The following is a 24,393-nucleotide window of genomic DNA, read 5'->3' as shown; positions in this document are numbered from 1 at the left end:
TCTATACCTCTCCCTATCTATCCATCTATCTCAATCTCTGTCATTTTAGCCCAAAGAAAGGCGCTCTGTCTATTCTTTTTCCTTTGACCGATATCCTTCCTTGTTCTCTTTCCAACTCTCCGATCCTGTTAACGACGACCTCAAGGCTTCTAAGTCTCTCACGTCGAAGTCTTCTTGCGGGCGCTCCTTAAGGGTGTTGTTCTCCTTCAAGTCCTCTTCGCCTGTGAAAGTTGAAGGATGCGTCTTGAAAACTTGTCACGCCGGTGTTAGTTGTGGAGCTGTTTTCTTGTTGTTTTCTTGTCGTTTTATGCTTTTTGTGTGTGATTGTTTGTGTTGGTGAAGGGCTTTTAAACTCAGAGAGGGAGAGAAAATGTGAATATTTCTTCTCGTTTCCGTCTTGGTCTTTTATAACAGTCTCCCGTTCTATAAGTTTTGCTCTCTTTTATTTGTTTACTCCTCTCTTCCCTTTCCCTATTCTCCTAAAAGCTTATGAACTCTGAGAGGAGAAAAGCATCAATGTTTCCACTCATATTCGTCTCATTTTCGTTTTGGCGTTTATTATTTAGTCTGGCGTTCCTTGTTTTTGTTCTACATTCCTGGTCTACTCTTGTCTTCCCTTTCCTTATTCTCCTAAAAGCTTATAAACTCAGAGGGAAGAAAAGTATCAATGTTTCCACTCATTTTCTTTTCCGTCTTAGTCTTGAAAAAATTAGTCTGGCGGTCCTTATTTTTTTGTTCTAGTATCTCTTTCTACTCTTCTCTAGTCTTTTCTTTATTCTGCTAAATCCTTATACACTCACTATCGCCTCATTTCAGTCTTCGTCTTCATTACTTAGTTTGCTTTTCCTTAATTCATGTTCTAGTTTCTTTGTCTATATTCTCTTCCCTTTCCCTGTTTCACTAAAAGGTATATACGTCGGCAGCCTTCTCTAACGCACTCTGGGAGAAAGGGAATACATATAACAGTTTCGACGCTTTTCTGGTCTTTTATCTTTTATTCAAACTTGCTGTGCGGGTCTGAAAACTTGCATGTCCTCGTGGGATAAGAAATGAAACAAAACTTTGGAAACTATTAGTGGCAATTGCCTTGTATATTCTCTCTCTCTCTCTCTCTCTCTCTCTCTCTCTCTCTCTCTCTCTCTCTCTCTCTCTCTCTCTCTCTCTCTCTCTCTCTCTCTCGCTCTCGCTCTCGCATGCACGTTGTTGTCATCTCTCAGGATTGCATAGGCGAGAGAGAGAGAGAGAGAAGGGGGCCGTACGATATTTTACGGCTGTGTTGAGATAGATTAAACGAGAAGGGCATAAAAAAAAAAGTCGACGAATGGGCAGTTTTTCCTTCCCTACATGTGTGTTTTCTGGGCGTATGTGGGTTGTTTATGGCGTGTACGTGTGTGTGTGTGTGTGTGTGTGTGTGTGTGTGTGTGTGTGTGTGTGTGTGGACGATGAGCCTTGCACGATCTTCCTTTTTTTACCTTTTTTTTTCTCCTACCTTTTTCCACCTCATTCCTTCCGTCCCTCCTCCTTCTCCTCTTCTTCCTCCTCCTACTGAACCCAATCTATACCATAATCACCCACGGGAGTCGTCAAGAGGGGCACTTAGAGGGTATGTCAGGTAGTTTCCTCTTTTCCTCTCCCGTCCTCCCCTCGTTTCATCACCCTTTCCCTCCCTTCCCTCGTTTATTCCTTTACCTCCCTTTCTTCCTCCCTTCATCCACTCCGTCCTTTGTCGCCTTTCCTTTCTTATCTCCCCTCTGGCAATCACTATTCTGAATGCATGCTTTTGTCAGGAGGAGGAAGAGGAGGAGGTGGAGAATGAGGTGGGAGAGGACGGTGAGTGAGTGAGAGAGAAAGGAAGAAGGAAAAGGGAGAAGGGAGAAAGAACATGTTAAGCCTCGGTACTGCTTGATTAACGAGAAATGCAGAAAGGGAAGGTAATTTATACACGGGAGCGAGGACGCCTTTCAAAATTAATGTATTGTGACGAGGAATTATCGAATGACGAGCGAAGCCTGGCAGGGAGGAGATATATTTGCCATTAAGGATATTTCTAATGGGGGGAAGAGAGTGGAATTAATGGGTTGGTCGGCCGTGTTAACTTCCCATTATCCCCTTTTTTTCCTTGCCTTATTTTTTGTAGTCTCTGTTTTCTGATTTTTTTTTCTTTCTACGATTTTTCCTTCTTGTCATTTTCATTTGTTTTCTTTGCTTTCATTTTTTTCATTACGCTTCATTTCTGTTATCTTTCTTCTCTCAATCCTCATCCGTCTTTTTCGTTATCATTTATTTCTTCTTTATCTTATTCACCCTCTTTTATCATCTATTCTAGTTGTGTTATTTTTCGTTTTTTATTCCTTTTTTTTTTTTTGCTTCCCTTCTTCCTCTCCGTCTTCCACTTCCCCGTTCCAATTATTCTTATTTCTGATTCTCGTTTTCGTTCTCTCTATCTCCTTTTCTCTCCTTTATGATATCCTCCATTCTACCTGTATCATTATCATTTTTGTTTATTTTTATATGTCCATTCTCTTCCTTTCCTCCATATTCCTCCTCGCTGCTTTTCACTTCATTCTATTCAAAAACCCATTCTTTTCTACTTCTCCTCTCTCATTTATCCTCATCTATTGTCTCCTATTTTTTGTTTTCCATTCTCCATCCGATCCTCCTTGTCTACTTTCTTCCTTCTCCCCTTTCAACCCTCCTTCCCTTTTTCTCTGTCTATTCATTCACAGGGACGTTTTTCTCTGCCTCGGAACATTGAAAGGGAAACTAATTAATAAAGGGCCTGGAAACGTGTAACAAGTTGTGGTGGTGATGGAGGTGATGGTGTTGTTGGTGTTAGTTGCGTTAGTGATGGTGGTGGTGGGTTGGTGGTGGTGTAGTAATATCAACAAAGGCAGGAAGGAAAACGAAGGGAAGGGAGAGAGGTAAGAGAAGGAAACAGAGAGAGGGAGGAAAAAGGGATTGGTAGGAACGGAAGTGGAAAGAAGGGAAGAAAAAGAATGACAAGTAAGGAAGAGGAGAATAGAGATAGAAATTAAGAGAAAATGAGGAAAATAAAAGGGAGGGAAGGAAAACGGATGAAGAGAAGTTATCAAGCGAATATAAGGAAGAGAAGGAAAGGGAAGGAAAGATAATACAACGAAAGCAAGGGAAAGGAAAGAAGAGAGAAGGAAAGAGAAGAAAATGTAAATAAAGAAGAGTGAAGGGAGAGGAAGGGAAGGGATGAAAAATTAAGAAAAAAACGAGTAAAAATGAACGAAAGGGAAGGAAAGGAGAGAAAACAGAACGAAAGCAAGGGAAGATGAAGGAGAGAGAAGGAAAGAGAAGAGAGCATAAATAAAGAAGAGTAAAGGGAAAGGAAGAGAAAAGAAACAACAGGAGAAAAGGAAAGGAAGAGCAGGAGATGAAAGGGATGAGAAATTAAGAGAAAGGGAATAAAAAACGAACGAAAAGGAAGAGAAACGAAAGGAGAAGAGATGATATGATATTAATTAAGGAAAAGGGGGAGGAAGAGGTGGTGGGAGAAGAGGTGTTAGGGTGGTATATCCATGGTGTTGGGTGCAAGTGGTGATGACGGTGTTGAGGGGAGTGGTGATGAGGCAGTAAACTTGTCACGGCGGTGGTAATGGTGTTGAGAAGGTGGAGATGTAGTGATAGGCTTAGTTATGGTGGTGATTGGATAGTGAGGAGGTGGTGGTGGTGGTGGTGGGTGGTGTTGATGGGGTGGTGATGAAAAGGAACGGGTTGGTGTGTGTGTGTGTGTGTGTGTGTGTGTGTGTGTGTGTGTTTGAGAGAGAGAGAGAGAGAGAGAGAGAGAGAGAGAGAGAGAAGGGGAAGGAATGAGCAATATATCCTAGAACAATAGGGCGCAGGAATATATGTGAAGGCAGCAAGACACACACACACACACACACACACACACACACACACACACACACACACACACACACACACAAAATACAGAACAGACAGAAACACAGACAAGCAGACACAAAGAGAGAGTGAGAGAGACAGAAACAGACACATAGAAAAATAGAGACAGACAGAAATACAGACAGACACACACACACAGAGAGAGAGAGAGAGAGAGAGCGGTAGGTGTACGTGATCGTGGCTGTTTGGATTCTGTTAACTCCATAACACATTTACGGGGCTCGCAAATGCCCGGCAACTTGCTAATTCACGCTAATAAATGCTCTAACTCTTTTTACGGGCAGGCCATTCGCTGACATTTATTTAAGGTAATTCTATTTGCTCTCTCTCTCTCTCTCTCTCTCTCTCTCTCTCTCTCTCTCTCGCTCTCGCTCTCGCTCTCGTTCTCTCTCTCCCCCTCTCACTCTCTCCCCTTTTGTGTGACCAATTTCGCTGGAGATATATTTCCCACTCCCTCTCTAACCTCAGACCACCGTAGTCCCCCTTTGAGAGCTATATTTCTCCCCTCTCTCCCTCTCTCCCTCCCTCTCTTCCTTTCCCTCAGTGTCTCTCCCCTTGATCTCTTAATTCCTCCTTTCCCTCCCTTTCCCTCTCTCTCCCTCTCTCCCTTCCTCTATTTCTATCTTTCCCTCAATTTCTTTTTCTCTCCTTCATCTTTTAAATCCTTCTTTCCCTCCATTTTCCTCTTGCTCTCTTTCCCTTAATCCCTCTTCTCTATTTGTTTGTTTTTTGTTTGTTTTTTTATATATTCTTTCCCTTTTTCTTTTGTTTTTCTTTCCCTCCCTCGGTTTCTCTCCTCCATCTTTTCTTCCCTCCCTTTCAATCGCTTTCATATATCTCTCTCTATCTTCCTTTCCTAACCTCAATTTCTCCCCTACTTTATTTCTTTTCCTCCCTTCTTATCGCTTCCCTCTTCGTCTCAAGCTTCCTTTCCTCACTTCAGTTTAGCTCTTTCATCTTTTCCTCCTTCCTTCCCCTCTTACCTACCCTTCCTCCCTTTCTTCCTTCCCTTCCTGTAGCTTTCCTCTTCATCTCCATCTTTCTTTCCTCTCCTTTATCTTTTCCTCCTTCTCCTTTTATCATTTTCCTATCCTTCCTCCCTCTCTCTTACTTCCCTTCCTATCGATTCCTCCTTCATCTCAATCTTCCATTCCTCACTATAGTTTATTTCTTTCGTCTGTTCTCTCTTCCAGTCTACCGTTTCCCTTTCCCTCCTCCCTCTTCCTCTCCTCCTTCCTCCCATCTCCTCCTCTTCCCTCATTCGCCGCCATTTCCTCTTCCCTTCAGTAATTACGAACAGTCCTTCTCTTTGTTTGTTCGTGTGTAGGTCGCCCTTTGATGATTTTTTTATCTGTTCGTACATGAAGGAAAATATGAAAAGTTAATTGGACGTTTTTTTTTAAGTTTGCCCTCAATCACGTGTCATTTTCTTTTTATTTTCGGGCCAGTTTCATCCCGTTTTCTATGTTGATTTTTCTTCTATTAGATTGTCCACTGACCCTCCCAATTCCCCTCGTTATCTATCTATCTATCAATCTATCTATCCATGCGCTTTCTGCTCCAACAAAATGGTGCAGAGAGAGAGAGAGAGAGAGAGAGAGAGAGATCGCAGCTGTGTCCCATCTGGCCCTCAAATTAAGGAGGAGGCAGGGAGGAGGAGGAGAGAAGATAAAAGAAGGAGAGAAAGAAAAGAATGAGAGATGAGGACGGAACTTGATAAAGGGAGGAAGGAGGAAGAGGGATGGAGGAGGCACATGTTGAAGACTACGTAAGAAGGAAAGGAGGAAAGAGAGAAAGGGAGGAAAGCAGGAAAAGAAAGAGAAATATGTAAGAAACGCGATATTGAGAGGAAGGAGGAGTAGAGAAGATGGCACACGAAAGAAAGTTAGTAGTAGAGGAAAGGAAGGAAGAATGAAAAGGAGGAAAAGAAATGGAGATAAAAAGAAATGGAATAAAAGGAGGTAGGAGGAGAGATAGAAAGGAGCGACGAAGGAAAAGGCAGAAAAGAAATAGAGATAAGGAAGAAACGGGATGAAAGGAGGCAGGAGGAGAGATAAAGGAAAAGGAGGAAAAAAAAGGGATATAAGGAAGAAATGGAATAAAGAGGGATAGGAAGGGGAGATGGAAATGGCATACGAAGATCGAGATGAGGAACAGTCGGGATTAGGAGGAAGAGGAAGAAGAGGAGGAGGTAGAAGAGGAGGAGGAGAAGGAGAAGAAAGAAAGGTCGTGATATTGGCAATCCTTCTCCGGGCAACTTAACCACTAACTCAGGATAAGAGAGAGAGGACCCAGCTTTTCCAGAGGACCCCCTGAAGTTTGTGGCAGCTGCAGAAGTAAAAGTACTGGTAGTAGTGGAAGTAGTAGTAGTAGTAGTAGTAGTAGTAGTAGTTGAAGCTATTGTAGTAGTGGAAGTAGTGAAGGTAGAGTAATAGAAGTTGTAGTTTTTCTTATTGTTTTTGTATTTGTTGTGGTTTAATAGCAGTAGTAGTGGTAGTAGTAGTAGTAGTAGTAGTAGTAGTAGCAGTAGTAGTAACAAAAACAAAACAAAAAAAAAGAAATAGAGAAATGCACCAGCTTCCCGATTTCCTCCTCCTCTTACTCTTCTTCCTTCTCTTTCCCTCCTCTTTCTCCTTTTCCTCCTCCCGCTAGAGAGAGTGTGAGCTTGGGCGTGGCCACAGCGCGTCTGGAGTGGGCGTGGTCGAGAGGGAGGGAGGGAGAGGGAGAGAGAAAGAAGGAGGAGGGGAGGGGAGTGGAAGGGACAGGAAGGGAGGAGAAGGAGGGGAAGGAAACACCGCGAAAGGAGATGACAGAGAGAGAGAGAGAGAGAGAGAAGGTACAGGGGTAAATGGAGGGAGTAGGAGGTGAAGAAATTGAATAAAAGCAAAATAGGTTAATGGAAGAAACAAGGAAGAAAATAGAATCAGTGAGAGAGAGAGAGAGAGAGACTAAATGATAAGGAGATAGAGAGGAAAAGTTGGAGGTTATCGGTAAAGATAAAGAGAGAGAGAAAAAAATAGTTGAATGCTCTCTCTCTCTCTCTCTCTCTCTCTCTCTCTCTCTCTCTCTCTCTCTCTCTCTCTCTCTCTCTCTCTCTCTCTCTCTCTCTCTCTCTCTCTCTCTCTCTCTCTCTCTCTCTCTCTCTCTCTCTCTCTCTCTCTCTCTCTCTCTCTCTCTCTCTCTCTCTCTCTCTCTCTCTCTCTCTCGGCTGATAACAAGAGAGCCTTAAATCCAAAAGACATTGAGAAAAAAAGTGTCTCATAACGTGGGAAAGTTTTCGTGGGAGTTTTTCCATAAAGGACTCGTTTAGTACTTTTATCTAACACCTCAGGCTCGTGTAGGATGCCGTGTGACCCTCCCCCCCCTCTTTTACGACTCCTCTTTCTTCTTCCTCCTCCTCCTTCTCCTCCTTCCTTCATCCCTTCACTTCTTGCTTCTCCTCCTTTTACTTTTTTTCGTGTGACCTCATCTCCTCTCCCCTTCTCTCACGTTTCACTTCTCCTTCTCTTCCTTCTCCTCCTCCACTTTATCTTTTCTTTTTCCCTTCCCTATTTGCCTCTTCCTCCTCCATCTCCTTTCTTCCTGTTCTTTCTTTTTTCTCTGTTTTATTGTTTTATTTCTTTGTCAGTAGTCAAGGTTGTTTTGTAAGAAGTGTGAGTCTCCTTTCCTCCTCCTCCTCCTCCTCTTCCTTCTCTTCTTCGCTTTCTCTTTCTCTACCTCCTTTTCCTTCCCTTCCTCTTCGTCTCTCTTCCTTCCCTATCCCACTTCCTTTCTCTTTCCTACCTTCCTCCATTTTTTTCTCTCCTCTTCTCTTCTCCTTTCCATCCTTCCTTTCTTCCCTTTTCTTTTCCTTCATTCCTCTGCCCTATCCCACTCCCTTACTCCTTCCCATCCTCCTCCCTTTCCTTCTCTCCCGTTCCCCTCATTCAGATTCAAAGGGAGTATAAATCTTCCGTGCCCTTTTCCTCCTCGCCCTTTTTTTCCTTCCTTCCCTCCGTCCTTTCTTTCTTTCCTCCTTCTCCCTCGTGTCTTTCCTCCTTCCCTCCTACACTTGGGACCATTTAGAGGTTAGAGAAGGAGTCGTAATTTTGGTGGAGGCGAATATCAAGTTGTCCAGCGAGAGAGAGAGAGAGAGGTAAATGAAGTATACATGGATAAGGGGTTGAGGGAAAGGTTCAATTGGATTTCATTAAGACAAATTAGATCACGTCAAATTAGATTCTCTCTCTCTCTCTCTCTCTCTCTCTCTCTCTCTCTCTCTCTCTCTCTCTCTCTCTCTCTCTCTCTCTCTCTCTCTCTCTCTCTCTCTCTCTCTCTCTCTCTCTCTCTCTCTCTCTCCATCTCTATCTATCTACCTATCTATCTATCTATCTTTATCATAATAGGGTGAAAGGATAGAGGTCTGCAAGGTCCTTTTTTCCTCTCCTTCTTCATCTCTCCTCCTTTCCTTCCCTTTATCCTTCCTTCCTTCCTTCCTTCCATCCTTACCATAAATCCTTCCTTCCCTTCCCGTCAGCCACTCCATCCCTACCCCCTCCTCCTCCTCCTCCTCCTCCTCCTCCTTCCTCGAATCTCTAGTGAATAATTAAGACAGCGAGGATGGATTACGTTGAGGCCTTAAGCGACGGACAAGGACCTTATTGCTTTGCCCTTGGTCCACCCCCTCTCTCACTCTCTCTCTCTCTCGCTCTCTCTCTCTCGGTCTCGGTCTTGTTTTTTTCGCTCTCGCATGAATTCCTCCCTCTCTCTGCCTTCTCAGAAAACGACACAAGTTTCTTATTTTGTTTTCTATTTCCTGCTTTTCTTTCTTTCGCATTGACAAAGTTTGTGTTGCCACCTCGTCTTGTTGTTTTGTATCGAAGGTGTTTGTGTTGCGGTGTTCTTTCTTCCTTCCTACCTCCTTTCCTTCCCTCCCTCTCCTTCTACTCTCCTTTCCTTTCTCATTCTCTCTCGGATTGTAGAGGTGTAGGAATGTCTTTCGGAGGAGGAGGAGGAGAAGGAGGAAGAAGAGAAGAAAGAAGAGGAAGAAGAACCAAAGCACACTCTTTCTCATTTTCTTTCCTGTTTTCTCCCTTCTCCTAAACCTTCATCAGACTAGCCCTCTCCTCCTCTTCCTCCTTTTCCTCCTCCTCCTGCTCCTCCTCTTTCTCCTTGCCGGGTTGATTAAACGGAAGGATGACAGCGGTGTTTGGTAATAAGAGTTCGCCAAGCAGCTGACGAACTCCAAGACAGACAGACTGACGGACGTGCATAAGTGGGTAACTTTAGTGTCTGCGCGGCCCGATGACACACGGATGGAAGTGCTGATGGTGATGACAGCTGGCTTGTGTTCGTGTGTGTGAGTGCTTGTGTTCGTGTGTGTGTGTGTGTGTGTGTGTGTGTGTGTGTGTGTGTGTGTGTTTCTTTTCGTAGTACGCGCGTGTGCAAGAAATATTAGCAAGAAATACTTGAAAAAAATTATTGCGAAGAATCATAAATTTGTGTTCTTGCTTTCTTCATATTCATTTTATGCATGTTATAGGAAGAGAGTTATTGATTTTTTCAATTCAACATTATCTGATTACTAAAAAAAAAGGTTGCCAAGGAAACTGTGGAAAAAAACGCAAACTAAATTATTCACGTGCGTCAACAAGGTACATTTAAAAGGATAGATTAAATTATTTACGAACATTAACTTTCCCGGGCTTAAAATGCAGTGAACTTCGTGTATACATATATTCTTTTTTTCGTGCATATATATATTTTTTTCCTTCTCAGCGAAACATAAGCTTGGATGATGGAGCTTAGGCCAATGAGTGGAAGGGTTTCGGGGCTTGATAATAACAGCTGCGTCCTGAATTTTATCCCATTTCACGGCGTGCTTCGTGTTCCTCTTAGCTTGATCGTGTTAGCCCAATACGTCCAGGCGAGGAGGGCGATTATTCCTGAGTGCTTCCTCTTCATTTTATCTTTTTTTTTAGTTTTCCTGTTTTTTTCACTTTTGGGGGGTAGTTGTTTTCTTTGTTGTATTTGTTTTCCTTGTTTTTTTTCTTTCCTCGTTCTTCATTTCATCTTTTTCTTAGTGTTCCTGTTTTTCACTTTGGGGGGGTAGTTGTTTTCTTTGTTGTATTTGTTTTCCTTGTTTTTTTCTTTCCTCGTATGATATTTTTTTCTCTTAGCTTTTTCTATTTTCGTTTGCTTGTTTTCTTTGTTTAGTTTGCTTTTTCTTTTCTTATATTATCTTTTTCTTATCTATTCCCATTTTCATTTCCTTTAGCTTGATTTGTTTGCTTTTTCTCTCCTTAATTTATTTTTTCTTCTTAGCTTTTCCTGTTTTCCTTTTCTTTTGTTTGTTTTTGTTTGCTTTTATCACACTTATTTTATTATTTTATTACCTTTTCCTGATTTTATTTTATTTGGGGGCTTGAATTGTTTTTCTTTACTACTTTTTTCGCTGCCTGTTTCACTATTTTCTTTCTTGTAATTTATTGTGTGTTTATTTCTTTATCTTTTCATCTTTATTTCTTTATATTTCACTATTGATGTTTTCTTCTTTATTGCTGTTCCCTTGTTCTGTTTTGGTGGTTTCCTTCTTTTGGTCTTTCATGTTCTCTCTCTCTCTCTCTCTCTCTCTCTCTCTCTCTCTCTCTCTCTCTCTCTCTCTCTCTCTCTCTCTCTCTCTCTCTCTCTCTCTCTCTCTCTCTCTCTCTCTCTCTCTCTCGCCCCCCCCCCCTTCTCTCCCCTACCCCCCCCGTCTCTCTCTCTCTCTCGAGGAATAGCACCGCACACAACCTTCTATTTAATTAGGTCAGTGGTTTCCGAGAGCCTGTTGTTTGTCCAATACCCTTTACCGGCGTCGCTCCAGTATTACCAATATTACCAACATCATATTAGACGACCCCGCTGCTCCGAGCCAATATTTGGGGAAACGGCGCCCTCTGTATGATGCCTCAGCTGAAGTGGAGCGAGCGAGCGACTCTATGGTATTATATATATTGTGTAGCGTACGAAATTCTATATACTAGTTGCCGACGAAGAACCCCCGTGGTGATGTTATTGACTGCGATGGTAAGGCCCTTTTGTTTTTTGTTTCTTTCTTCCTTTGCGGTGAATAAGACCGAGAAACTAAAGCAAAGGTCAAATAAGAATGCCTGTTTTTTTGTTAGTGACAGTGCTGGAATGACCTTTTCTTCTTTGTTTTTTTCTCTACGGTAATCAAGACCGAGAAACTGAAGCAAGAATCAAATAAAGATACCTGCTTTTATGTTACCTGACAGTGCTGGATTGACCCTTTTTTTTCCTTTCTTTCTTTGCGGTAAATGAGACTGACGGAATAGCAAAAGCAAAAGGCAAATAGAAAGATATTTCCCGATTTACTGATGTTAAGGAAAATAATAAGACAGCAAGAAGAAAAGAAGAATAAGCCAAAAATTAACTATTCAATTTAAAAAGAGACGTATCAAGGAGCAAATTAGTGTGTTCTAGGACTCTAATTTATGTTACGTTATTCCCTGAGTCTGTTTCCATTAGTAATTAGTTTATACATCCACAATGGCTTGTCAAGAGATCCCAGAAGGAGATCTTGTTCAACTTATGAACGCACACACAAGCGAGTTCGGGGAAGGGAGGAATGTTAGCCCGTCTGAACAAAGCCAATATGTTCGACGCACAACAAATAATCCGGACGATATATTGAAGGCTCTCTCTGGAGGGGGCAAGGCGGAACATGTGTTAGCCTTTTTTGTTAGGGATAGACTCTCTCTCTCTCTCTCTCTCTCTCTCTCTCTCTCTCTCTCTCTCTCTCTCTCTCTCTCTCTCTCTCTCTCTCTCTCTCTCTCTCTCTCTCTCTCTCTCTCTCTCTCTCTCTCTCTCTCTCTCTCTCTCTCTCTCTCTCTCTCTCTCTCTCTCTCTCTCTCTCTCTCTCTCTCTCTCTCTCTCTCTCTCTCTCTCTCTCTCTCTCTCTCTCTCTCTCTCTCTCTCTCTCTCTCTCTCTCTCTCTCTCTCTCTCTCTCTCTCTCTCTCTCTCTCTCTCTCTCTCTCTCTCTCTCTCTCTCTCTCTCTCTCTCTCTCTCTCTCTCTCTCTCTCTCTCTCTCTCTCTCTCTCTCTCTCTCTCTCTCTCTCTCTCTCTCTCTCTCTCTCTCTCCTAGTCGTCTTTAAGCACTTCTAAGTATCTATAAAACTCCATCTTTTGTTCTGATCCTTTTCTGGTTAACTTTCATGGTGTTTCGTCTTCCGTGAAAAGCGTCGTGCAGGGCGTGAGCTGAATACGTTTGAGATTCGCACTTTTCCGCAAACGATGAGGGACGGATCGAGAAATTGCATTAAAGTTTGCGTGCGGGCGTAAAAAGAAATCACCCTCGCGCCCCCTCCCCCGGAATAAATTACTCTCGCCACGTCTTCGAAAGACCAGAATTAAAAGTTGTGTATTACAGAGTCTTGAACCCCAAAATTACAGCGGAATGAAAGCACGAGAGAAAGGTTAGCAAGGAATGAAAAGTTGAATAAGGTTAGAGAGTTAGACGATGAAGCCGGGTTACTTTAGTTTAGTTTAGGTTAGTGCAATGAGAACAAGCGTTTATGTTATGCGGTCTCGATTCCCAAAATTACAGTGGAAAGCATAGAAGTAAGGTTAGCAAGGAAGGTAGGGAGAGTTGAATGAGGTAAGAGGGTAAGACGATGAGGTTAAGTTAGGTTAGGTTAGTGCCCTCCCATTGCTGCCTCCTTTCAAGCCTCTCGTGAGACGGATAAAAGGAAGGAGGTGAGGGTTGAATGAGGTTAGAGGATTAGACGACGAGGTTAGGTTAGGATAGGTTAGTGCAATGAGTACAAACGTTTATGTTATGCAGTTTCCTTTCGTCCTGTCTCCCTCCGATGCCTTCTCTCAAGCCTCTCGTGAAACGCATAAAATTAAGGAGGTGAGAATTGAATGAGGTTAGAGGGTTAGATGACGAGGTTAGGTTAGGTTAGGTTAGTGCAATGAAGACAAGCGCTTATGTTATGCAGTTTCCGTTCCTCCTGCCTCCCATTGCTGCCTCTCACAATCCCCTCGTGAAATGCATACAAGGAAGAAGGTGAGAGTTGAAAGAGGTTAGAGGGTTAGACGACGAGGTTAGGTTAGGTTAGGTTAGTGCAATGAAGACAAGCGTTTATGTTATGCCGTTTCCGTTCTTCCTGCCTCCCATTCCTGCCTCTCTCAAGCCTCTCGTGCAACGCCACACAATTTCCTCGCCTCAAGCCCGTGTCCGCGTGCTGGTAATGTGTTATGCTGCCGGCGTCGACCTACTGGCTGGCTTTTCTTTTCTTCCTTTTTCCTCCCCACAGAGCGCTCAAGTCTTCCAAACGACCGTGAAAGAAAGGATAGCTGGTGGAAAAACATGCGTAACTTTTTTTCTTTCCTTCTTTTCATATATATGTTTAGTCTTTGCCGGGGGCGACCTACTGGCTGCTTTTTCATCTTTTTTTCTTTCTTTTCCCTCCCCGTAGAGCGCACGTCTTCCTAACGACGGTGAAAGAAAGGATAGCTGCCGGAAAAAACATGCGTAACTTTTTTCTTTTTTTCATTTCCTTTCATAAATTTAGTCTGCAAGAATGGATAGTTAGAAGGAAAAATGCGTAACTCTTTTTTTTCCTTTTCTTTTATATATTTTGTCTGAAAGAAAGGATGACTAGAAGGAAAACAAGCATAATAGTCTTTTTTCTTCCTTTTTCTTTCATATAATTAGTCTGTAAGAAAAGATAACTTGAAGGAAAACATGCGTATAAGTCTTTTCCCCTTTACATTCATCTATTTAGTCTCTTATCAATGTTTCTTTCGATGCTCTGAAAACTACAAGGGTTCATTCGCCTCCGCCAGCCAGTTCAAATCACGGTACGAATTACTCCTTTTATCGAAGTAGCTCGAGGGAGAACCTAATGACTTTAGCGCATGTGGGGACGAATATTAAGAAACGTCTCACTTACCGCCATTTCGAACGAGTCTTCAGAGGAACTTAATCAAGGAATCCACTGCGAAGAGACACGATTCGAATGCCTAATCTACTCACGCCGGCAAGACTGTCAGCCATCTTGATGACGTCACGGTAATAGATGCCAGATGCTCGTTTATTGGTGTTTATTTTGACCTCATAGAGTCCCCTGGAGCGCCGTTCGTAAGGGAATTGCTTGTTAATTATACGCCGACGGGCAAATGAGGCGGCGGGAAGTGGCATGTTACAGGAGAGGCTTCGTTAGCGTCAATTAATTTCACGGTCGCGAAATTGCAACTCGCGAAATGTCAAGACTTCGATGAGGAGGACTTCGGGGACTCGACTCAACTTGACTTGGCGATGTTTACCGAGCACTACCTAATGGCCGACGCTTTGCTTTTTAAATCAGGGAATGCAGGGTACGCTTTCTCTCTCTCTCTCTCTCTCTCTCTCTCTCTCTCTCTCTCTCTCTCTCTCTCTCTCTCTCTCTCTCTCTCTCTCTCTCTCTCTCTCTCTCTCTCTCTCTCTCTCTCTCTCTCTCTCTCTCGCGTGGGGGGGTGTAAAAAGCATAGGTAGTGAAATTTGAAACGCCATTTCCGTAGAGTTTTACACCCTCGCTGAGCATATACTGAAAAATACGCATATAGATACATTTTTAGATAGATGTATTCTCTCTCTCTCTCTCTCTCTCTCTCTCTCTCTCTCTCTCTCTCTCTCTCTCTCTCTCTCTCTCTCTCTCTCTCTCTCTCTCTCTCTCTCTCTCTCTCTCTCTCTCTCTCTCTCTCTCTCTCTCTCTCTCTCTCTCTCTCTCTCTCTCTCTCTCTCTCTCTCTCTCTCTCTCTCTCTCTCTCTCTCTCTCTCTCTCTCTCTCTCTCTCTCTCTCTCTCTCTCTCTCTCTCTCTCTCTCTCTCGCTCTCGCTCTCGTTCGCTGGCTCTCACTCTCGCTCTTTCGTGGAAGTTAATTTTCTGCTTTGCGTAATATTAATTTGTCCTCACGTTTTCGCTTACCTCGGGTTTTCTGGTGCAATTTGTCGCTTTCAGGAGTGTGTCATTTTTCATCGTTTAGTGTCTCGCCGAGCCGCTGCTGTGGTTGCCTGTCCGAATCCACGAAATAATGGCTCTACAATGGATTCCAACACCATGCACTCCACTCCACGTTTCGCTTCCATTCTTTTCCAAATGATTCAATTACCGACTGCTGCCTGTTTGGTTGATTTTTGTTTTTGGTTGTTTTTTCTTTTTCCCCTATTCATCCTTTTCAAAACAACATACTACTCGTCGAATTAAAAATGACAGTACACACACACTTACTCCATGTTTCCCATTATCGCCCAAGCACTTAGGTCATCAACCTCCTGTTTGTCTGTCTATATGTTTGTCTGACTCTCCATGTTCATCATTTTGGCATCACTATCGAAAAACAGACTTACAAAAGACACTCGCATCTACACTTACGTTTTCAAACCCTTTTTTAAGTACACATGAACCCTACGAACCTTCCTCCTTGTATAGTTCAGCAAAGTATCTAGTATTATTTATCCTATTGGTTTCACATATCAAAAACAAATTAAGAGAAGAGAGTTTTTCATCTATGAGTATGTACACTTCACTTACCGTTCCTGGCACGCAGAGACACTGAAAGCCTTCATGCGTCCATATTTCAGCAAAGTACCAAAGTATTCAACATTATTTATCATTTTTAGCACCAGTAATAAAAATAACGGGAGTGGATAGTAGTAGACACTCGCCCATATACACTCCCACCTCACACAACATTATAAATACATAAAGACCTCTCCCCCCTCCTTACGTATTTCATCCAAGTATTTAATTATTCAACATCATTCATCCTTTTGCCTCAACTTATATGAAAGGAATAGTACAAACATCTACACTCGCATCTTACACAACATCCTAGATTCACAAAGAGCTTTTACTCCTTACACACTTCTTACTCCTTATCTCACTTAGGCATTCAAGTATTCTACATTATTTTATTATTTTACCTCATCGTTAATATAAGAAGCAGTAGTAGACGCTTGAACATCTACACCCACACTTTACAGAGTTTTCCAGATACACAAAATCCTCCATTGCATATTTCGGTTAAGTATCCAAGTATCTAACATTTTTTTGCCTTAACTTAAATGAATTAATAATGGGAGCACTTAACATCACAGAAGAACACTTAAACAGCTACAATCACACTTAACACTGCATTCCCGATACACAAAATCCTCCATTGCATATTTCGGTTAAGTATCCAAGTATCTAACATATTTTATCCTTAACTTAAATAATAGGAGCACTTAACATCACTGAAGAACACTTAAACATCTACATCCACACCTAACATAGCATTCCCGATACACAAAATCCTCCATTACATATTTTGGCTAAGTATCCAAGTATTTAACATCTTTTTGCCTTAACTTAAATAATAGGAGCACTTAACATCCCAGAAGAACAGTTAAACATCTATATCCACAATTAACACAGCATTCCCGATACACAAAATCCTCCCTTACATATTTTGGCTAAGTATCCAAGTATTTAACATCTTTTAATAGGCACTTAACATCCCAGAAGAACAGTTAAACATCTATATCCACAATTAACACAGCATTCCCGATACACTCGACACTTCTCCCTCTCATATTTCAGCCTCGTACTCAGTCAGTTTACTTTTTTTTTTTGCAGCAACTTAGATAAGACGAACACTTAACATCAGAGAGGAACACTCAAACACCTACACCCACACTTAACACAGCATTCCCGATACACTCGACCCTTCTCCCCTGCATATTTGAGCCAAGTATCCAGCATTATTCGGCCCTCACCCATCCCTAGGCGCCCCCATTCTTGGAGAGCAGAGATAGTCCCAATCACACCGCCGCTGATTCCCCGCATTCCGTCCCTGGCTGCCTGGGAGGGCGGGGGAGAGGCCTGAGGTTCCAGGAGTGGTCACATCGGGAATTCCACACCCACCCACCTATCCACCCACCTTCATCTCCCTCCCACTCGCCCTCAGAAACCAATTTGTTGTCGCTTTTTTTCATATTCCATTTCGTTTATTGGATCCTCTATCATCAGTTCAATATGGGGAGGATTTAGTATTAGAACGTTCGATTTTACAGGGATTTTTTTTCTCTCCTCTGCTACTTTTATTTGTCTCGCTTTATCGTAATTCATCGCTTAAGGTGTACTTTTTTTATACCCATCTGTCGTGAGTTCAATAGTAAGATTGTTATTGTTGTTGTTGTTGTTCTTTTTATCTCTTCTCTGCGGTGATGTGATATTTTGTCGCCTTTTCGATAGTTTTAATTTTAAGATCATATATCATGAGGGTTTTTTTCTCTTCTTGATTGTTTCAGAACGTTCTTTTTTCCTTATCTCCTCCGTGGTGATATTTTGTTTTTGTTTCGTAGTCTATTGCGTTAAAAGTGAGTTCATTGCATTATTTTCCGTCTGAACATCCGATTTTATTTGTTGTAATCTTGCTTTAATCTCTTTTAGTAACCCATCACATTTTTTATCAGTCTGCCATGCGCCTAGTCATTTTTCGCTCCTCATGACATTCAATAATTATCTTTTCATATTCCCTTAATCTCATCGCATCTTTATTTCTTCTCCCTGGTCATAATTTGCACCCTCCGTAGCGTTGCACACTCCTTGCCAGCTCCGTGTTTGCTTAAGGCACTCTGCTTATTCGCATGCCTGTTTACGATGCAGATTGCTAGGAAATTCCGAGCCCGAGTATCAAATGTGAATCTTAATCAGTGACGTACCCCGGATTAATGGTGGAAAGAGAATGGTGCTGGTGATACGGGAGGGTGTTAGAGATGGTGGTAGTAGGGTAGTGATGATAGTGGTGGGGGTGGTTTAGTAATGGTAATAGATGAATAGTGATACCTATGGCCTATTTGTTGCTGTATTGGTTGGGTATTGCAGTGATGATGGTGGTGGTGATGCAGATGGTGATGACTGAGAGAGAGACAGACAGACAAACAGAGGCAGAGTCAGCGTCAGCGACAGCGTGAGAGTGAGAGAGAATCTACGGGGGCAATAGCCCTATGTAGTAAATTCTGGCAAGTCATATCCGTAGAGTTTTACATCGCCGCAAAACGCGCAAACAAATATTTGGCGGGAAAATTTATTAGATAGAGAGAGAGAGAAGGGGGTGAAGTAAGGTAAAGTGAATTAACGAAACAGAAAGGGAGTAACGAGGCTGAAACTTGAGTCGCGATGCCTCATGTGGCCCAAGAGTAATCAAGCCTTAACTTGCGGGGCACCTGGGACCCCCACACGACGTTTGTCAGTAAAATTAGCCGAGTTTATACGGCGCCAAGGGAGGTGGACAGACGGATTGGACTGGAGCGGGTAGCGGGCAGCGGGCAGGGCAGACAGGCATGTTCAGACGGCATACATGGTGTTCCTTTACTGTTTGTTGAAGTTAGTGCGAAATTTGGCCAATCCCTTCGTCACTACACACGGTATTTGCAAAGACATAACTTATTTCCCCGAACGGATACTCTGTTATTCTTCGGAAACGGACAATTTCCACGAGGTTCGGTTACGGTTTATTGAATTTTGGGTGAAATACAGGAATAACATCTCATCACAGAACTCTTTCCTTACACATATTACCATACTTCCGCGAATAGACACTTCAATTCGCTGCCATACTTCGGAAACGGACAATTTCCACGATGTACGGTTACGGCTTATAGAGTTTAGTGTGAAATGCGGAGAAACTCTTTAATCACAGTTCTTTCCTCGCACATTTTACCACACTTCCCGAAAACATACTTCACTCTCCTATTATACTTCAAAAACGGAAACCTTACACGATGTCCAGTTAAGATATATTGAATGACAGGTGAAATACAGAGAAACTTTTCATCTAGGTACTCTTTTCTCGCACATATTACCGTACTTCCACAAACAGACGCTTCAATTCGCTTTCAGACTTGAGAAACGGACAATTATCAAGGTGTCCCGCTACCTGGTATTCTGTTTGGGGGTGAGGTTCAGGCAAAGCTTTCCATCACTGCACTCGGTACTCGCTCATATTCATGTTTTGTTTCCCCGGACGGATTGTTATTCAAATAAAGCATGAGCGCTCCATTTTTACACCAAGTTCAGCGCGACGGGACGCGGTGAACGGTGCGTGTCGCCATGAGAGAGAGAGAGAGAGAGAGAGAGAGAATGTCGAGGAAACATTTCACCAACAAGCGTGAAATTCAATAGACGGGCAGAAGCAGGGACTGGAACCCCACTCTCTCTCTCTCTCTCTCTCTCTCTCTCTCTCTCTCTCTCTCTCTCTCTCTCTCTCTCTCTCTCTCTCTCTCTCTCTCTCTCTCTCTCTCTCTCTCTCTCTCTCTCTCTCTCTCTCTCTCTCTCTCTCTCTCTCTCTCTCTCTCTCTCTCTCTCTCTCTCTCTCTCTCTCTCTCTCCCCCCCCTTCTCTCAATAAAGCCTCTTATGTGGTTGTTAGTGCTGTTCATATATGCAACGATCTCATTCCCATTGGTCTCTTTCCCCAACGAAACCTCTTCTCTTATCGACCAGTTATTATCATTTATGAGTGCAGTGTTGTCTTTCCTATCAATCTCTCTCTCTCTCTCTCTCTCTCTCTCTCTCTCTCTCTCTCTCTCTCTCTCTCTCTCTCTCTCTCTCTCTCTCTCTCTCTCTCTCTCTCTCTCTCTCTCTCTCTCTCTCTCTCTCTCTCTCTCTCTCTCTCTCTCTCTCTCTCTCTCTCTCTCTCTCTCTCTCTCTCTCTCTCTCTCTCTCTCTCTCTCTCTCTCTCTCTCTCTCTCTCTCTCTCTCTCTCTCTCTCCCTTCTTCCTTCTCCGCTATAATATTTTTGTATAGCACTCCCCTTAACTTATTTACCTTTACTTTCACTCTCTCGATCACCAGTGAGCTTATTTTCAATTCATTACGGCTATTTTAATATGCAATACTTACCCTTCCCTTCCGCCTCGCCCTCCCCGATCCTCCTCTAGCTTTATCTCATTGTTATTCTGGCTTTCCCTTCCTTCCCCCTTTCATTAAGCTGCACTTCACATCCAATTTATTTACGTATTGGATATCCTTAATGCGTCAGTCTTGGGTATTTGATTGTGATGTATAACTCAATCGAATGGGAGCGCTGCTTTTTTGTTTTCCGCGTTTGTCTCTGGTTTTCTTTTTCACGAATATCGCCTTTTTGTTGGATTTTACCTTATGTTTTAACGAGTAAGGAATTCATGTGTTACCCTTTTGCCTTTTACCGGACCACTGACTTAGCTTCATATTCGTGTGCATTAATGAGCTTTGTTTTTTTTATATTCTGGTTTGTTTCTGTAAGTTAGCATTCTTGTCCTTGGATTTTGCTCTATATTTCAATGAGTAAGGAATTCATGTGTTAGTCTTTTACATTTTAGAGAACCAGTGGCTCAGCTTACCTCCATTTCCGTCTGCCTTAAGTATTGTTTTCTAATTATTTCTGTAAGTGAGTGTTCTTTTCTCTGCTTGTTCCAGGTTCTGCACCATCTTCATCTGCCTCACCCTAAGCGTTCTGTCCACGGTGAAGGACTATGAAGATCAGGCCACCGAAGTCCTCTTTTATATCGAGTCCTTTGTCGTTGTGTGGTTCACCATTGAATATATTTTGAGGTAAGTCTTTCATCTCTTTCCTTCGTCCATCGCAGTATTTCTTCCTCTTCTTCTACTTTCTTCAGCCCTTCTGTTTATCCGTATGTCTGTTTGTGAATTCGCTTGCCTGTATGTCTTTCTTTCCATATGTCTATCCAATTATATCGCTGTTTCTTCCTCTATTTTTTCTTTCTTCAGCCCTTCTGTCTATCCGTATGTCTGTCTATGCATTTGTTTCCCTGTCTGTTTTCCCTCTGTCTATCTATACCTATGCATGTACCTGGCTACCCATCATTTTAATTAAGGATTCCCAGGTTCTCTTTCTCTTTCCAAACTTTAGACATTAGACTCTTCGACTTCGCGTATAAATCAACTCACATTCTGGGTGCAAGGTGGCCATCGAAGGTGAAGCAGTGCGTGGCATGTTAGGGGCTTGTAGGAGGCTGCGAACAGACCTTAGTTAGCCTCTGTTAACTTCTTCTCGCTTCCCTGTCTTAGTAAAATAGTATCTACCCTCAAGTTGTTTTCTTTTTATTACCCTTCAGTTGATTCAGATTATCCAAACACTAACAAATTTCCATTATATTCTTCATGTTTGTTTTCTTTGTATTTCGTTTCCATTGAAGTAGATTATTCAAGCATTAATAGATTTCCATAAATGTTATTCATTCATGTCTATTTTTGTGCATATATTGACAAAGGTTTTGCGATCCTATTTAGTTTACTTCACTGATCGTTTTCTTTTGTATATTGTTTCCATTGACGCATATTATTCACACATTAACAGATTTCCAATAATATTCTTCATTCACTTTAAGTTCTATTCATACATTCACTAGTTTTACGTCATTATTCAGTTCCCTTCTCTCATTTTCTATTGTATTTTGTTTCCATTGTCGCACGCTACTCATATATTTGCAATTCCAATAATATTTCCCATTTGTTTTATCTATATTCATTTGTATACCGTAGTTTTTGTGATATAATACTTCCTTTCCTTCGTGATAATTCTTTATATTCTGTTTCCATCGACGCTGCGGGAGATTATTCCTACATTTACGCATTTCCAATATTTCTTTTTCCTTTTATTTTCCCTCCTGTGCACACTCCCGCTTTTCCCGTTAAGCTTTTTTTCTGCTTCGTTGTGTTTTCTTTATGCTTCGCTCCCATTGACGCCAAGACAGATTATTCCGCAGTGGCGAACGTGGCGTCCCTTTGATGTGTGTGTGTGTGTGTGTTTGTGTGTGTGTGTGTGTGTGTTGTCCTATTGGTTACGAGTCTGTGTATATGTTTCTAAGACGCTGCTCTCTCTCTCTCTCTCTCTCTCTCTCTCTCTCTCTCTCTCTCTCTCTCTCTCTCTCTCTCTCTCTCTCTCTCTCTCTCTCTCTCTCTCTCTCTCTCTCTCATTATTATTATTACGTGTATTATCATTAGTAATAGTATAGTAGTAGTAGTAGTAGTAGTAGTAGTAGTAGTAGTAGTAGTAGTAGTAGTAGTAGTAATATTTCATCTGTGCATTCCTTTTCTTCTTTTTCTGTTATTGTTGTGCATATATGTTGCCCCTGTTGCTGTTTTTACTAATAAAGTTTGTTTCTTTTTCGCCTATTCTACGTACTTTCATGTTCGCCTGATATTCTGAATTCCTATACTTTTCTTTATTTTTTTCCATTTTTCAGACGCCTCATCCCCTTCGTTTTCATTACCCGTGTTTTCTTTTATCCCTTCCCTCCCTCCACTGTTGCTCCCCCTGGTGTTTCGAACGTACATATTTCCTTTACTTTTCCCCTCCCTCGATATCTCCTTTTTCTTCTTTTCTACGGGGCATATTTTTCTTTCTCTACTCCCCTTCAATATTTCCCTGATTTTCTGATTTTATTTCGTATTCTCACTATTTCCCCATTTTCACATTTCCTCCTTTTGGTATATATTATTTTTCTACTCGCCTTTGACATTCTTTTTCTTTTAGTACTTTCTTTTGATTATATTTCCCATTAGACTTATTCATATATTTTTTTACGAGCGTTCCACATCATTTTTCTTCTTCCCAGGAATTCTCGTTTTCATCTCTCCATATTTCGCATTTCACTCTCTCCCTTTTTGTCGGATTATCTCAAATTTCCTATGCATATTTATTTTTCCTCCCTCAGGCCCCCTCCCCTCCCTGCTTATCTCTCACTAATCTCTCTCTCTCTCTCTCTCTCTCTCTCTCTCTCTCTCTCTCTCTCTCTCTCTCTCTCTCTCTCTCTCTCTCTCTCTCTCTCTCTCTCTCTCTCTCTCTCTCTCTCTCTCTCTCTCTCTCTCTCTCTCTCTCTCTCTCTCTCTCTCTCTCTCTCTCTCTCTCTCTCTCTCTCTCTCTCTCTCTCTCTCTCTCTCTCTCTCTCTCTCTCTCTCTCTCTCTCTCTCTCTCTCTCTCTCTCTCTCTCTCTCTCTCTCTCTCTCTCTCTCTCTCTCTCTCTCTCTCTCTCTCTCTCTCTCTCTCTCTCTATCTCTCTCTCTCTCTCTCTCTCTCTCTCTCTCTCTCTCTCTCTCTCTCTCTCTCTCTCTCTCTCTCTCTCTCTCTCTCTCTCTCTCTCACATGTAGTACGTAACATCATCTCTCGCTCTCTCTCTTTATCAAACTATCCACATTCTCTCCCTCTCTGTCTCCCTCTTCCTGCATTTCCCTCCTCCCTTTCCCTCCTCCCATGCAGTCATGTTAAAGGTGATACTCTCCTCAAAGCACGACATAACTCTGGCCTGACCTCACTCCTCACCTCTCTCTTCGGCGTGACAGTTCGTTGGCAAAATGATGATGCACTTGGTGATATGCCCTTTTTTTCGACACCGTTCTTCCATTTGTTTTCCTCTTTCTCACTCACCTGCTCTGTTTCTGTCTTTGTGTGTGTGTGTGTGTGTGTGTGTGTGTGTGTGTGTGTGTGTGTGTGTCTCTCTCTCTCTCTCTCTCTCTCTCTCTCTCTCTCTCTCTCTCTCTCTCTCTCTCTCTCTCTCTCTCTCTCTCTCTCTCTCTCTCTCTCTCTCTCTCTCTCTCTCTCTCTCTCTCTCTCTCTCTCTCTCTCTCTCTCTCTCTCTCTCTATCTCTCTCTCTCTCTCATGTTTTTGTTTGTCTTTTTGCATTTTCGCGTCTCCATTGTCTTCGTTTCAACCATCCCCATCTTTCTTTCCTCATTTTCCTTATTTTTCTTTTGTTTTATGGGGCATTTGCATTTCCATTTTCTACTTACATTATTCCTTGCAAGTCCACCCTTCCCCGTTCTCCTTTTCTGTTCTGTGTTGCGAGTCTTGCATTTTCAGCTAATCTCTTGTCTCTTATCCTCAATCATTTATTATTCTCCTTTATTCCCTCCTTTCGTTTTTTCACATCTCTGTCTCGTATGAGTTTTGTTTTTCCATTTTTTCTCTTTGATCTTATTTCCATCCTGTTATTGTGCCTTTTCATACCCTTCCTTCCTCTTATTGTCCCTTTGTCTAGTCTGAGCTTTGCAATTCTGTCCTTTCTCTTCCCTTCTTTTCGTCCTCCTATTACGGGGACTTCAAACGAACACTTTCTCCTCCTATCCTTTCTGCCTCGTGTGTGTTTTGTATTCTCTTTCCTCTTTGTGTGTGGCTCTCATGTCTCTCTTCTTAGGGTAAGCCTCCGAGTGTTGTTTTGAAATTTAGATGTTTCGTTCACTCCCTCATTCTGCTTTGCTCTCTCTAGAAGTGTGACTCCTACGACGCATTGGCAGTAGTAAGTGATAAGTTTAAAGCAAAATTCATCACCCACGTGTTAACTCATTAGGTAGTTAGTATGGCTGTTATTCCGTTTTTTCATACTTTTTTCCTGTCAATTTGAAGGCTCAGAATTATTTCGGGTGTTCTAATGGTTGTTATTTTATTCCTCG

The 24,393-nt window shown here is 42.2% G+C and overlaps 1 protein-coding gene across 10 annotated transcripts in view; it reads left to right on the top strand.

The window, feature by feature from the left end:
- Window positions 1–24,393, top strand: part of LOC126998150 (potassium voltage-gated channel subfamily KQT member 4-like) — a 100,592-nt gene that overhangs the window by 39,788 nt on the left and 36,411 nt on the right. For all 10 annotated transcript variants that reach the window (XM_050859580.1, XM_050859578.1, XM_050859577.1 and 7 more), the window contains exon 2: window positions 20,399–20,533. In XM_050859580.1, coding sequence (XP_050715537.1) covers window positions 20,399–20,533 — 135 coding nt within the window. The remainder of the gene's footprint in view (window positions 1–20,398; window positions 20,534–24,393) is intronic.

The sequence above is a fragment of the Eriocheir sinensis genome, chromosome 13 (genome assembly GCF_024679095.1).
Source record: "Eriocheir sinensis breed Jianghai 21 chromosome 13, ASM2467909v1, whole genome shotgun sequence".
Classification (NCBI taxonomy): domain Eukaryota; kingdom Metazoa; phylum Arthropoda; class Malacostraca; order Decapoda; family Varunidae; genus Eriocheir; species Eriocheir sinensis.
Note: the sequence above shows the minus strand (reverse complement) of the source record. Positions and strands in the feature narration are given on the sequence as shown.